Below are 14651 nucleotides of genomic sequence, written 5' to 3' on the forward strand. Positions count from 1 at the left end.
GTGTCCAGATGCCCCTTTCCAAGCACTCTGATTGGTTGGGAATGGCAGGGCTATGATGGGTGAGGGATAACTTAGGTAGGCTGAGCAGCCAAACTAACAGGACTTATGGGAAACTGAAGGAACTGTGAAGGGGAAGTTAGGTAGAGAGGAGAGGAGGGGGACAACCTTTTTTACAGGTATTGTGTGTAGATTGATGAGGATTTGTATTTAATTTAATCCGTTTCAGAATAAGGCTGTAACGTAACAAAATGTGGAAAAAGAGAAGGGGTCTGAATAATTTGTGAATACACTGTAAATACTGAAACACAATGACAATAAGACAAGTCTATTGACACACCCAGGACATTGGCAAATCTAAATAACTATTAAAAAACTCCATAAACCACTATATATATTTATATATATATATATATACTGCTCAAAAAAATAAAGGGAACATTTAAACAACACATCCTAGATCTGAATGAAAGAAATAATCTTATTAAATACTTTTTTCTTTACATAGTTGAATGTGCTGACAACAAAATCACACAAAAATAATCAATGGAAATCCAATTTATCAACCCATGGATGTCTGGATTTGGAGTCACACTCAAAATTAAAGTGGAAAACCACACTACAGGCTGATCCAACTTTGATGTAATGTCATTAAAACAAGTCAAAATGAGGCTCAGTAGTGTGTGTGGCCTCCACGTGCCTGTATGACCTCCCTACAACGCCTGGGCATGCTCCTGATGAGGTGGCGGATGGTCTCCTGAGGGATCTCCTCCCAGACCTGGACTCAAGCATCCGCCAACTCCTGGACAGTCTATGGTGCAACGTGGCGTTGGTGGATGGAGCGAGACATGATGTCCCAGATGTGCTCAATTGGATTCAGGTCTGGGGAACGGGCGGGCCAGTCCATAGCATCAATGCCTTCCTCTTGCAGGAACTGCTGACACACTCCAGCCACATGAGGTCTAGCATTGTCTTGCATTAGGAGGAACCCAGGGCCAACCGCACCAGCATATGGTCTCACAAGGGGTCTGAGGATCTCATCTCGGTACCTAATGGCAGTCAGACTACCTCTGGCGAGCACATGGAGGGCTGTGCGACCCCCCAAAGAAATGCCACCCCACACCATGACTGACCCACCGCCAAACCAGTCATGCTGGAGGATGTTGCAGGCAGCAGAACGTTCTCCACAGCGTCTCCAGACTCTGTCATGTCTGTCACGTGCTCAGTGTGAACCTGCTTTCATCTGTGAAGAGCACAGGGCGCCAGTGGCGAATTTGCAAATCTTGGTGTTCTCTGGCAAATGCCAAACGTCCTGCACGGTGTTGGGCAGTAAGCACAACCCCCACCTGTGGACGTCGGGCCCTCATGGAGTCTGTTTCTGACCGTTTGAGCAGACACATGCACATTTGTGGCCTGCTGGAGGTCATTTTGCAGGGCTCTGGCAGTGCTCCTCCTGCTCCTCCTTGCACAAAGGCGGAGGTAGCGGTCCTGCTGCTGGGTTGTTGCCCTCCTACAGCCTCCTCCACGTCTCCTGATGTACTGGCCTGTCCCCTGGTAGCGCCTCCATGCTCTGGACACTACGCTGACAGACACAGCAAACCTTCTTGCCACAGCTCGCATTGATGTGCCATCCTGGATGAGCTGCACTACCTGAGCCACTTGTGTGGGTTGTAGACTCCGTCTCATGCTACCACTAGAGTGAAAGCACCGCCAGCATTCAAAAGTGACCAAAACATCAGCCAGGAAGCATAGGAACTGAGAAGTGGTCTGTGGTCCCCACCTGCAGAACCACTTCTTTATTGGGGGTGTCTTGCTAATTGCCTATAATTTCCACCTGTTGTCTATTCCATTTGCACAACAGCATGTGAAATGTATTGTCAATCAGTGTTGCTTCCTAAGTGGACAGTTTGATTTCACAGAAGTGTGATTGACTTGGAGTTACATTGTGTTGTTTAAGTGTTCCCTTTATTTTTTTGAGCAGTGTATATATATAAAATAAATTACAATAAAAAAAAAAACATCCACTAATCATTGAATAGGGAAATCCTCAGCTGGGAAATATGTGAAATAATATTATTAACATTCGGAAATGATGTCTGGACTACATCCAGATTTTCGCCAGGACTCCATGAGTACAAGGAAATACGATGAATAACAAAATGGATATATATGTAATTCTAGCTACACTTGCAGGACTTAACAATCATATTGGACAACTGCTCCACCTGTGCAAGAAAAGGGAAAAAAAGGAAGAGTACCTTCAGTGGATAGACATTGTTCAGAAACATTTTAACCCAGCAGCTTCGTTGACTATCATTTCAATTCAGTGAAGATGTTATGAGAGTTAACAATACAGTATTCACAGACCTTGTGTTGTCTACCCACATAGTAGAGAATGGGTAGGGGCTCCAAGACCTGTGGAACACAGCAAGGTTGGGCAGAGGCTCCAGGATTGTGGTGCTTATACAGAGCCAGTACCTGTGGTTAAGTAAACAAAAGGTTACTAAATATCTCATTGAACAGTTACAGACCATCTCGTTCTGTATATAGTCTCAATCTCACCCCGTGGCTATATAGTGGCATTACTTAAAGCCCCAACTGTACAGATCCTTTAGACAATAAACAATAGGGAGGCTTACAGATACATGATTGGTAGCATTACCTGGGAGTACTTGTTCTCTGTGTTCCATATATAGGTGCAGGGGCCCATGCAGTAGTTAGCAAAGTAGCCAGTGGGTTCATGGATCCATTTCCAGCCCAGGTCCTTACGGAAGTCAATGTAAAGCTTTCGCACACAGCAACTCTCCGATTTGCTGGGGGTACACACACACACCTGTGAGTTATACACCTCATCTCTTAAAAACAGGGTGTTAACAAGGCGTCTAAGTAGGCCTACAGTATATCCATCAGCTAAAAGAGATTATAAACTGGGTGGTTCGAGCCTGAATGCTGATTGGCTGACAGTATACCACGGGTATGACAAAACATTTAGTTTTACTGCTCTAATTACGTTGGTAACCAGTTTATAATAGCAATAAGGCACCTCGGGGGTTTGTGGTATATGGCGAATATACCAAGGCTAAGGGCTGTATCCAGGCACTCCGCGTTGCGTCGTGCATAAGAACAACCCTTAGCCGTGGTATATAGGCCATATACCACACCCCCTTGTGCCTTATTGCTTAATTAACACACATTTAAGAGACATGAATTGATAGTTATAAAATGTTCTCTTGGGCCGGTGGAATAAAGGATAGTCTCACTCTGAGCAGATCTCTTCAGTAGTGGTTTGTCGTTTCTTCCGAGAGCTAAGCTGGCTGTGGCGTTCCACAGGAAGTGACATCAGTAAAATGTGAGGCTTTGGCATGTTCATGAAGAGAGTTTCTTTATCTCCCCTGGGCTTGTTCATCCCTTTTGTATAAAACATTGACACATTTGTCAGTAAAGAGATTTACAGTGGAGGTTTGTCAGAAAACGTGTGGCTTGAGTTGATTTCAATATAGTGAATATAGCTAGTAGACTGCAAATACCTGCTATTTCAAAGCGGAATTCTTCCATTGTTTTCCCACAATCACAAGGCAACTTCAATTGGAATCCTTGCTCCTTTCCTGGAAAATTTTGTACAAATCCAAATATGAATTGTGTATCAAACTTTTTTTTAAACCTGAAGGAATAGGTCTGCTGTTTTAGGTGTAAAAGTCTATTGGAAAGTTGTTACACATGCTTTGCCATAGGCCTTCTTTGTAGTGCCACTTAAATCAAACACAGATTTGTAACAGGATATGATTGTCATTGATTCAACATACTGTTTGTGTTATGCAATTATGACTACAACCCTAAAGGAAATTGTAACTTACCAGCCCCTTGCAGCCACTCCCTCAGAGTCTGTGTAACATCAAAGGAGATCCAGCGATTGGCCCATTCCTTTGAGATAAAATGGGACTTCATGTAACGTGCCTTATCTCCAACGCCTCTGTAGAGTTCCAGCCTCTGCTCGCTGCTGTCCTGCATGCCACGATTTTTGATGAGGAGACGGAGCTCAGCTTGAGAGAGCAGTCGATCTGTCCCTAATACAGACCGCATCTCAGACATGTTGAAGAGCATTTGGTGCTTAATGTTGTTCTCACCTGGGAAAGAAGGAGTCAGTCAGTGATTGTTTGTTATTTCTACGACAGGACCAGTCAGTGCAAGAGAAGAGGCCATAGAGAAAGCATTGTACCGGTAATAAAACTATTGTGGATAGATTCTGTTATATAAAAAGACACTCTCAGGGAGAGGCGAATGCAGTTTCAGGTTTGGCTTTTCCTCAAATACTATCCGCTGGAGCCAAAATTACCCCTGTGAGTCTATAACAATAATTACACATTGGAAAGGCCGCTGAGGAAGTGAGCCTGCTCTGGGGGCCAGATCACACCATGCTGTGGCCTCTAACTAACTCTAGCATCTATTCACAAAGGTATCTTCTGTCGCGGTGGGGGACGGGGAACCCTAACCTTTATAAGGTTAGGGTTCCCAAACAGCCATATTTCCATGTTACAGCGATTGATTACGGAAGACAGACAGAAGACAGAGGCGACCACCTGTGCTAATTAGCTATCTAGAGTGCTCCGAACACCTGTGTGTAACGGAATAAGGAAGCCAAAAAGTGTTATAACTGAAAAATACTGTTGGCTGCAACTGTGTTAAAACAGTGTACAGTAAATGTATAATTTGCATTTGTGAAGTTATTTTTATGTGATGTGAAAGGAGAGGGCTTTATGTTTCCAAAACCTTATTGCAAGTGAGGATTATTAACGTTTATAAACATTAAAGCAGAGTGTCGGGATTGTAGTTCACATGGTCCCAGCCTCTGGGCGATACTTACGCCTGAGAACTCTAAGCAGAATGCCACCTTGGGTTCTCGAGAGCAAACCATGATGCATCACCACATAGCATTACACTAAACCAGCAGCATAAAAAAAGGAGTTCATCAGAGGTCACGATCCTGACCTGGGGCAAGCCTAACCGGCTCAGTGACTGCCTGGACAACAAGTTTGCACTGCAGAGATTTATACTGTCTTTTAGACAGAAAAGGGGAAGGATCCAGCAAAGGGAAGGAAACATCTGGTAGGGAGAGGTAAAAGGTTGAGGCAGGCCGTGGTTTTAAACACAGCAGACAGGGCCATTGCAGTCAGTTCAGTAAACCAATGGAAGAAACACCCATTTCCAGTCAACAACCTTATCTAAAGGACATAATTATACACATTTACATCCTAAAAATGTTCCACCAACTGCAGTTTCTAAATTTGCTCAGTCAGAAACTACAGCACTATTTCAAATGCATCATATTCACAACATATGACATGGGTGAAATAGCCGTGCTTAGCTTAATCATTTGCAAGTCTGCTAACCCTCTCTGCATCATCCTACGTTGCACAATCCAGTGTGGTGAAAGGTTAAACAGATGCTTCATGGTATACAGGGATAGAAGCCATTTTATTTGCGAGGGCACGACTTGAGTCATTTAACAGAATGTATCCTGAAGTGTTCCTTCCTGCCAGCTGTTCAGATAAGCACACGGGAATCAGTCCGAGGAAACCTCCCTGGCCCCATCCATCGGTCTGACCCTCCACATTCTAAGTGACAATATGGTCTAACATTACTCTGGTCCAGCTGTATAACATTGAGCCACCTTGCGAGTTTGCTGACACGTAGCTGTGCCCGTTTGGCTACACTTTTCCCACATCGGAGAGTAGATCATTTGACGGTTCTGATAAGGAAATCGTTGCTTGCATCGCTGAGCGGTGCCCAGGAAAGAATGACATCCAATTGTTACATTTCCCCACTCCCTCTAAATCAAAACCAAACATGGATTCCATGTTGTGTCTAGCTTAGCACAGACACTGGTGTTTCACATGTTTGTCTAGAATAGATAATCAGACCCGCAATTGGGTAACTTGCTGCCGCAGACGGGAAGTAGAACTGAGCATGTTTGGTTTTGATTTCGAGGGGGGTGGTAGCATCTGACAATTGGACTTAATTCATTCCTGGGCACTGCCCAACGATGCAAACGACAATTTCCTTATCAAAACCGTCCACGGATATACTCTCCGACGTGGAAAAGCGTTGCCAAATAGGCATAGGTCTGCAAATATCTCGCACGCCTCTCCAATAGTATGCCCTAAGATGAAACGTTAAAATAACTGTACATGACGGCCAGCCTTGATTAAAGATTTATACCTTAAAATCAACCTTTGAAGATCCCCCCCTACACACATCAACCATTTAACACGCCTATACCTGACTAAAGTAAGGCTAGGGAAACATCCACTTTAACTTGACAAGCTACTCGCAGGCCTGGGCAACTCCAGTCCTCGGGGGCCTGATTGGTGTCACAGTTTTGCCCCAGTCCCAGCTAACACACCTGACTCCAATAATCAACTAATCATGATCTTCAGTTTATAATGCAATTAGTTTAAATCAGCTGTGTTTGCTAGGGATGATATTATACTAATACAATTGCACAGAGAAATATATTTTGTTACAAGTACCAAAATATATTTTGTTACTTGCAATGGTATGGTGTTATGGGGCCATTTTGCTTCCACTAGTCCTGGGGCCTTTGTTAAGGTCAACAGCATCATGAAGTTTACAAAGTACCATGACATTTTAGCCAAAACCTGGTTGCCTCTGCCAAGAGGATGACACTTGGCCACAATTGGATCTTCCAGCAAGACAATAACCTAAGCACACATAATAAAATCCACAAATAAATGGTTAATTGACCACAAAACCAACATTTTGCAATGGCCATCTCAGTCTCCAGACTTGAACCACATTGAAAACCTCTGGTTTGAATTGAAGAGGGCAGTCCATAAGCGCAGATGAGGGTTATCAAGGATATGGAGGAATTTCTTATTTTACTAGGCAAGTCAGTTAAGAACAAATTCTTATTTTCAATGACAGACTAGGAACAGTGGGTTAAATGCCTTGTTCAGGGGCAGAATGACAGATTTTTACCTTGTCAGCTCGGGGATTCGATCTTGCAACCTCTTGGTTACAAGTCCAACGCTCTAACCACTAGGCTACCTGACGGTCTAAGATCCCTTCCAATGTGTCCACTAATCTCATAAAACATTTTAGAAAAAGGCTCAGCGTCGTTATCCTCGCAAGGGTAGTGCGCTGAGTGTACTCACTTTGTTTCATGTTGAACTTGTGGACCTCCTTTGCAAAGTATGCTTCCTCTTCTGTATCCTGAGTGGGTGGTATGCATGTGTGCACCTGCTCCTCACTCAGCTCCACTGTGCTGTTGTAGATGGATATCAGGGAGGTTGGGACTTTCTCGAAGTCTCCCTCCTGGTCAATCTCTGGCTCCTTGGGCAGCCGCAGCTTGCTCAGTATCTGTCCACGGATGGCCTCAATGCGTTTTCTCTTCATCAGCTCCAAGTCCAGTGACTTACAGGTGGACATGGCTTCACTCCGACACATATATTCCAGCGCCAATAAGACAACCAGCGTCAAACATTCTGCCCTCATGGCACACTTTAAAAGAGGAACAATGTTTAAAGACAGCAGGCTTTCAGAGGTGACTATTATGTGGATTTACCGTCCTGTTTGAGCTCGCCGTGTCCCGTTGTGTGAGCTGATTTCAATGGACTACTCCTGCTGCTGTCACAATACTCACTGAAACACAGGAGGCTCTTCAGGATCTCAAGTTGAGCTCCTCTGTGACTGGCGCACGCTGTGGAACCGAGGTCAGACCACGGAGAAGCACCACAAGAGCTCAGCCTAGACTGAGTCACTGTCTCACTGGTACGGTGCCTCACAGACTCTCAGTGCTCCCTAGAGGCAGTCTCAATTCAGGAATGAATGAACTACAGCACATCACCACATTACTACCTGTTCCTGGGACCCAAATACACACGCACACACACACGCGCACACACACACACACACACACACACGCACACACACGCACACACACACACACGTTAATATAACAAACAAGCTCTGGAAACAGGGGGCCCTGTGTAAACTGTGAGATTTGGAAAGTAACGTTATGAACTATAAAAGGGAAATCTCAATGAAAATTGTCAAGCTGTCTCAACTTCCTTCCCCACCCTCTATAAACTGTACATTTGTTAATCAGTTCCTAAACACATTTTTTTGCAAATTCTTACAACATTACTGAAGACGTTTTAGTCCGTTGACTCAATTCCCTTTCCAAGCAAAAGGGCCGTTTCATTAGTGTAGAAAAATCACGATATTGAGAAATGAAAAATGTCTTAACGAGTTATTCATAAACACATGCACACAGCATATTGCATTAAGCAAAATAAATGTTAGGAGTCAAAAACTACTGCCTAGCTTCAATTCAAATTCTCCAAGACTGATGCTGTCACTCACTAGACCAGTAGACGCACTTTCCAATCCCAACCTTGCCAGAGAACACCACAACAAATGAAAGAGCGGAGACATCCTAACAGCAACAACAAACTCACTCACACGTAGTTACAGCTCCTTCTCTAGTCTTTACTATATTCAGACCCAGTTAGTTAAAACGTTTCAGACTAAAATAAATATTTCCTGTTAGACTGTTCACACATTCATTGTGCGGTTTGTTTTACTAGTCATCCTCAGCCACTGATATTTTTCTCCGGTTGTTTGAATTTCTGTCTAGTTCCTCTCTTGCACTAAAAATGTATGACACTCTAAATCCAGGAAGTGAGCAGCATTGTGAAACCTCTGCCATTTCAAAGCACAGGGCTGCTTGTTCTGTTAGCTTTGCTGGAAGACAAGACACATGGAAGAACTTAAAATAACTGGTTGATTTGCTAAGTTCAATCCACCTGCAAGTGCTAAAAACGTAGCATCATCCATAGTATCATCTAAATAGACTGCATTGGCTACAATATCTTTATAGTTCATATACAGTTGAAATCGGAAGTTTACATACTTAGGTTGGAGTCATTAAAACTTGTTTTTCAACCACTCCACAAATTTCTTGTTAACAAACTATAGTTTAGGCAAGTCGGTTAGGACATCTACTTTGTGCATGACACAAGTAATTTTTCCAACAATTGTTAACAGACATTATTTCTCTTATAATTCAATGTATCACAATTCCAGTGGGTCAGAAGTTTACATACACTAAGTTGACTGTGCCTTTAAACAGCTTGGAAAATTCCAGAAAAGTATGTCATGGCTTTAGAAGCTTCTGACAGGCTAATTGACATCTTTTGAGTCAATTGGAGGTGTACCTGTGGATGTATTTCAAGGCCTACCTTCATACTCAGTGCCTCTTTGCTTGACATCATGAGAAAATCAAAAGAAATCAGATGAAAAATGGTAGACCTCCACAAGTCTGGTTCATCCTTGGGAGTAATTTCCAAACGCCTGAAGGTACCACGTTCATCTGTATAAACAATAGTGCGCACGTATAAACACCATGGGACCACGCAGCCGTCATACCGCTCAGGAAGGAGACACGTTCTGTCTCCTAGAGATGAACGTACATTGGTGCGAAAAGTGCAAATCAATCCCAGAACAACAGCAAAGGACCGTGTGAAGATGCTGGAGGAAACCGGTACAAAAGTATCTATATCCACAGTAAAACAAGTCGTATATCGACATAACCTGAAAGGCCGCTCAGCAAGGAAGAAGCCACTGCTCCAAAACTCCAAAACTCCAAAACTGGAGAAATGTCCTCTGGTCTGATGAAACAAAAATAGAACTGTTTGGCCATAATGACCATCGTTATGTTTGGAGGAAAAAGGGGAGGCTTGCAAGCCGAAGAACACCATCCCAACCGTGAAGCACGGGGCTGGCAGCATCATGTTGTGGGGGTGCTTTGCTGCAGGAGGGACTGGTGCACTTCACAAAATAGATGGCATCATGAGGACGGAAAATTATGTGGATATATTGATGCAACATCTCAAGACATCAGTCAGGAAGTTAAAGCTTGGTCACAAATGGGTCTTCCAAATGGACAATGACCCCAAGCATACTTCCAAAGTTGTGGCAAAATGGCTTAAGGACAACCAAGTTAAGGTATTAGAGTGGCCATCACAAAAGCCCTGACCTCAATCCTATAGAACATTTGTGGGCAGAACTGAAAAGGTGTGTGGAAGCAAGGAGGCCTACAAACCTGACTCAGTTACACCAGCTCTGTCAGGAGGAATGAGCCAAAATTCACCCAACTTATTGTGGTAAGCTTGCGGAAGGCTACCCGAAACGTTTGACCCAAGTTCAACAATTTAAAGGCAATGCTACCAAATACTAATTGAGTATGTAAACTTCTGACCCACTTGGAATGTGATGAAAGAAATAAAAGCTGAAATAAATCATTCTCTCTACTATTATTCTGACATTCTTAAAATAAAGTGGTGATCCTAACTGACCTAAGACAGAGAATTTTTACTAGGATTAAATATCAGGAATTGTGAAAAAACTGAGTTTAAATGTATTTGGCTAAGGTGTATGTAAACTTCCGACTTCAACTGTACACTGACAGTGCAAAACTGAGTATACAAAACTCTTTCAATGACAGACTGACCAGGTGAAAGCTATGATCCCTTATTGTTACATTTTTTTCAATCAGTGTAGATGAAGGGGAGGAGACAGGTTAAAGAAGGATTTTCAATCCTTGAGACATGGATTGTGTGTGTGCCAGTGAGGGTGAATGGGCAAGACAAAAGATTAAAGTGCCTTTGAAAGGGGTATGGTAGTAGCTGCCAGGCGCACCGGTTTGTGTCAAGAACTGCAACGCTGCTGGGTTTTTCACGCTCAGTTTCCTGTTTGTATCAAGAATGGTCGACCACCTAAAGGACATCCAGCCAACTTGAAACAACTGTGGGAAGCATTAGTCAACATGGGCCAGCATCCCTGTGGAACGCTTAGGACACCTTGTAGAGTCCACGCCCCGACGAATTTAGGCTTTTTTGAGGGCAAACTGGGGGGGGGTGCAACTCAATATTAGGAAGGTGTTAGTAATGCTTGGTATATTCAGTGTATTTTGTCTCCACCCTGTGTTTACTACAATCTACTACCAAACTTTAACGACTGCATATTATTACGAAAAATAAAATTATTGATGAGTTAATTCATTGTGTCATTAGATATGCAACTTGCAAACTTTGAGGGAATATTTGTAAAGCAAAATGATGCAGGTTAGGTTATAGATCACAGGCATGCAGGTAATGATTTATTTACATAATTCTAATATATATTAAAAAAAAGTTCATAGAAAAATAGAAAACTGAAATTAAGTACAGTACAAAATCTGGTTTGCATTTTTAAATACCTCCAGTTATATACATTTTTTCAAAATATTGAAAATCAGGAAGGCAGATGGTGTTGAAAGGCTCACACCCCCCTTTGTGGAGAAAGAGGGGAAAGACACACATTTGCATGTTGGGGTCTTAGCATACACTACATGACCAAAAGTATGTGGACACCTGCTCGTCGAACGTCTCATTCCAAAATCATGGCCATTAATATGGAGTTGGTCCACCCTTTGCTGCTATATCAGCCTCCACTCTTCTGGGAAGGCTTTCCACTAGATGTTGGAACATTGCTGCGGGGACTTGCTTCCATTCTGCCACAAGAGCATTAGTAAGGTCGGGCACTGATGTTGGGCAATTAGGCCTGGCTCGCTGTCGGCGTTCCAATTCATTCCAAAAGTGTTCAATGGGGCTGAGGTCAGGGCTCTGTGCAGGCCAGTCAAGTTCTTCCACACCGCTCTGCAAACCATTTCTGTATGGACCTTGCTTTGTGCGTGGGGCATTGTCATGCTGAAACAGGGAAAGGCCTACAGCAAAAATGGAAGCACAGAATCATCTATAATGTCATTGTACGCTGTAGCTTTAAGATTTCCCTTCACTGGAAAAAAGGGGCCTAGCCCGAACCATGAAAAACAGCCCCAGACCATTATTCCTCCTCCACCAAACTTTACAGTTGGCACTATGCATTCGGGCAGGTAGCGTTCTCTTGGCATCCGCCAAACCCAGATTTGTTTGTCGGACTGCCAGAATGTGAAGCTTGATTCATCACTCCAGAGAACGCGTTTCCACTGCTCCAGAGTCCAACTGCGGCGAGCTTTACACCACTCCAGCCAACGCTTGGCATTGCGCATGGTGATCTTAGGCTTGTGTGCAGCTGCTCCTGACAAACAGTTCTTGTGCTGACATTGCTTCCAGAGGCAGTTTGGAGCTTGGTATTGAGTGTTGCAACCGAGGACAGATTATTTTTATGCGCTACACGCTTCAGCACTGAGCCGTTATTGCTCCTAGACGTTTCCACTTCATAATAACGTCACTTACAGTTGACCGGGTCAGCTCTAGCAGGGCAGAAATTTGACTTGTTGATTTTATACACCTGTCAGCAATGGGTGTGGCTGAAATAGCCGAATCCACTAATTTGAAGGGGTGTCCGCATACTTTTGTATCTATAGTGTATGTATGCAACATCAACGCATCTCACAAGGCAAAATATCTAATCTGACCTGCTCAGTCTTTATGTACCCGTTGCAGATATGGTCAAAATCCACACCCAGTAACAATACAGTGCTCCATTCAGGCCTCTCTCCATTCACCCTTTGCTCTGTCCCATCTCTCAACATTTCAGCTCTCTACACCATATCTGTCAAAGTGTCGCATGATGATGCCTAGCTCCAACTCTACAGTGCCCATAGCCACTGTGTGCAGCCTATATCTGTCCGCCCCACTGTATATGATGTCTGTGGAGCGCAGCTGGGGACCTCCACCCACAAAGGTTTGAGCTATCTGCTCCTGCCAGGATCCCAGTGGTCTCCAGGTCACACAGCGTACATGGTGGTGCCCTGGGCTGGAGGGCACATGGCAATATCCATAACCATACAGCTGACAGCGCCCAAATGCATCCTGGTGCCAAACCTGCAGGTGAAGCTTGGGCCAGCCTAATGGGGAAGAGAAGTGAAATTAGTCAATCAAACCAAATACAACAGGTGTAGACATTACTGTGAAATGCTTACTTACGAGCCCAACAACGCAGAGTTAAAAAGTAAGAAAATTAGCAAATAAAAATAGAAAATAGTAACACAATGAATAACAATCATAATAAATAACAACAGCGAGGCTACATATAAGTGCCGGTTCTGAGTCAATGTGCAGGGGTACGAGGTAGTTGAGGTAATATGTACATGTAGGTAGGGGTAAAAGTGACTAGGTAATCAGGATAGAAAATAAACAAAGCAGCAGCGTATGCCGAGAATGTGAAAGTGTGTGTGTTTTGTGTGTGTGAGCGTATGTAACGTGTGTGTGTGATGTGTTGGAGTGTCAGTGTGTGTGTGGGTAGAGTCCAGTGAGTGTCCACGCATAGAGTCAGTGTAAAAGAGTCAGTGCAAAAAGAGGTCAATGCAAATAGTCCGGGTAGCCATTTGATCAACTGTTCAGCAGTTTTATGAATTGGGGGTTGAAGCTGTTCAGGTGCCTTTTGATCCCAGACTTGGCGCTCCGGTACTGCTTGCCGTGCAGTAGCAGAGTGAACAGTCTATGGCTTGGGTGGCTGGAGTCTTTGACAATTTTCCAGTCTTACCCTGTTATTATTAACCTGAAATCTAGGCTTGGTAAATGTAGGTATGTAAGTTATGTAGCTTTTAATTGACGTCTGTGATGAACTGCTACTTATAAATTGTCAGGAAGCTAGCTAACTACCTTGCAGTCCTTTAGTGGTGTAGTGCAGATCAATGGGATGACTCCAGTATGCCATGTCCCCTGTCTGAGGCAAATCCACTTGGGTCTGCCCCTCCTTCAAGCCAGAGAGAAGTCGCCATGCACCCCCTTACATAACGAAATAGACGTGTGGTTGGAAACAGAGTATCACAATCACAACGGATGAGGTGAAGTAAAATGCTCAATAAAATAATCTGAATACAACAAAAGACACCTGTATGAATTCCCCACTTGCAGAAGAGACTACTCTGAGGGAAGCCGCTTGCCCCAACGATCTGACCGATAATGTGCAGCTCTGCCATTACCGGTATATGTGCAGCTCCTCTGCCTGCAGGTAGAGCACATAATAACGCTGAATTGAACATCTGTTTACAGTGTCAGTGGCTAGCAGGGATTAGTTAGCTATCTGGCTAACGTTAGCTAGCTAGCCTCGTAGTTGTAGGTTCAAATGATAAATTCGTCAACATAGCTGGCTTGAAATATGGTTGTTTGTTAGCTAGCAAACTAGAACATTTGATGACCGTTTTAATACATCACTTTATACAAAACATAGTCAGTAAAACAAAAACAATAATGTCAAAAACACAGCTACCGCTTGGATTCAATGAGATGAAAATGCTGAAGCCACCATGATCCTCATTTCCTTGGCAACCAAACAAGAAACTACGGAAGCTGACGTTGAGAGAAACCGGCAAAAGGTTTTGACCGCTCTGTTCATTTCCTTCCACAAGGGAATAAAATATTTAAGTCAAGAGAGGGAATTTGTCTTTATAAAGTTTTTTCTTTTTATATAAGTTTTTTTAAATCAATAATTGGTGTTTACCTAATGCTCTTATGGTTGTACTCCTTGCTTGGATGACCTTGTAGAAAACTAGGGAAATTGTGAACTGCCTTATTGCAATGGAAGACAAAGATGCGCAACAGTATAGCCGACTGTGTACATTTATATCAATCAAATGTTTATGATGA

The 14651-nt window shown here is 43.4% G+C and overlaps 2 protein-coding genes across 8 annotated transcripts; both read right to left on the reverse strand.

Moving 5' to 3' along the window:
• Positions 1 to 1943: 1943 nt before the first annotated feature.
• On the reverse strand, positions 1944 to 8675 carry LOC100136559 (transforming growth factor beta-1 proprotein). 6 transcript variants are annotated; one of them, XM_045716924.1, is made up of 9 exons: positions 8380 to 8675; positions 7658 to 7878; positions 7170 to 7515; positions 3852 to 4121; positions 3525 to 3602; positions 3258 to 3405; positions 2660 to 2810; positions 2365 to 2475; positions 1944 to 2222 (listed from the first exon to the last, which is right to left on the reverse strand). In XM_045716924.1, the coding sequence occupies exons 3-9, from the start codon at positions 7507 to 7509 to the stop codon at positions 2175 to 2177; spliced, it is 1146 nt and encodes a 381-aa protein (XP_045572880.1). In that variant the 5' UTR covers positions 7510 to 7515; positions 7658 to 7878; positions 8380 to 8675; the 3' UTR covers positions 1944 to 2174. The 6 variants fall into 6 exon arrangements, with proteins under 6 accessions (XP_045572880.1, XP_014051980.1, XP_014051981.1 ...); XM_014196505.2 differs by having other exon boundaries at positions 7170 to 7445; positions 7580 to 7878; XM_014196506.2 differs by having other exon boundaries at positions 7170 to 7445; positions 7580 to 7878; positions 8479 to 8666.
• Positions 8676 to 12229: 3554 nt separating this feature from the next.
• Positions 12230 to 14396, reverse strand: LOC106603182 (B9 domain-containing protein 2). 2 transcript variants are annotated; one of them, XM_014196508.2, is made up of 4 exons: positions 14275 to 14396; positions 13897 to 14010; positions 13665 to 13790; positions 12231 to 12907 (listed from the first exon to the last, which is right to left on the reverse strand). In XM_014196508.2, exons 2-4 carry the CDS (start codon positions 13982 to 13984, stop codon positions 12594 to 12596), a joined length of 528 nt encoding a protein of 175 aa, XP_014051983.1. In that variant the 5' UTR covers positions 13985 to 14010; positions 14275 to 14396; the 3' UTR covers positions 12231 to 12593. The 2 variants fall into 2 exon arrangements, with proteins under 2 accessions (XP_045573609.1, XP_014051983.1); XM_045717653.1 differs by lacking the exon at positions 14275 to 14396 and having other exon boundaries at positions 12230 to 12907; positions 13897 to 14261.
• Positions 14397 to 14651: the final 255 nt, after the last annotated feature.

The sequence above is a fragment of the Salmo salar genome, chromosome ssa04 (assembly GCF_905237065.1).
Source record: "Salmo salar chromosome ssa04, Ssal_v3.1, whole genome shotgun sequence".
In the NCBI taxonomy this organism is placed as follows: Eukaryota; Metazoa; Chordata; class Actinopteri; order Salmoniformes; family Salmonidae; genus Salmo; species Salmo salar.

Excerpts from the sequence above, each read along its gene's own strand:
- LOC100136559 (XM_045716924.1), bottom strand. The coding sequence starts at position 7,509 with ATGAGGGCAGAATGTTTGACGCTGGTTGTCTTATTGGCGCTGGAATAT. Across the intron at positions 4,122-7,169 it reads CAAGTTCAACATGAAACAAA|GTGAGAACAACATTAAGCAC; the intron begins GTGAGTACACTC and ends CTTCTTTCCCAG. Across the intron at positions 3,603-3,851 it reads GGAGTGGCTGCAAGGGGCTG|GAAAGGAGCAAGGATTCCAA; the intron begins GTAAGTTACAAT and ends AAAATTTTCCAG.
- LOC106603182 (XM_045717653.1), bottom strand. The coding sequence starts at position 14,047 with ATGTTCAATTCAGCGTTATTATGTGCTCTACCTGCAGGCAGAGGAGCT. Across the intron at positions 13,791-13,896 it reads CAAGTGGGGAATTCATACAG|GGGGTGCATGGCGACTTCTC; the intron begins GTGTCTTTTGTT and ends TCGTTATGTAAG. Across the intron at positions 12,908-13,664 it reads CACCACTAAAGGACTGCAAG|GCTGGCCCAAGCTTCACCTG; the intron begins GTAGTTAGCTAG and ends CTTCCCCATTAG.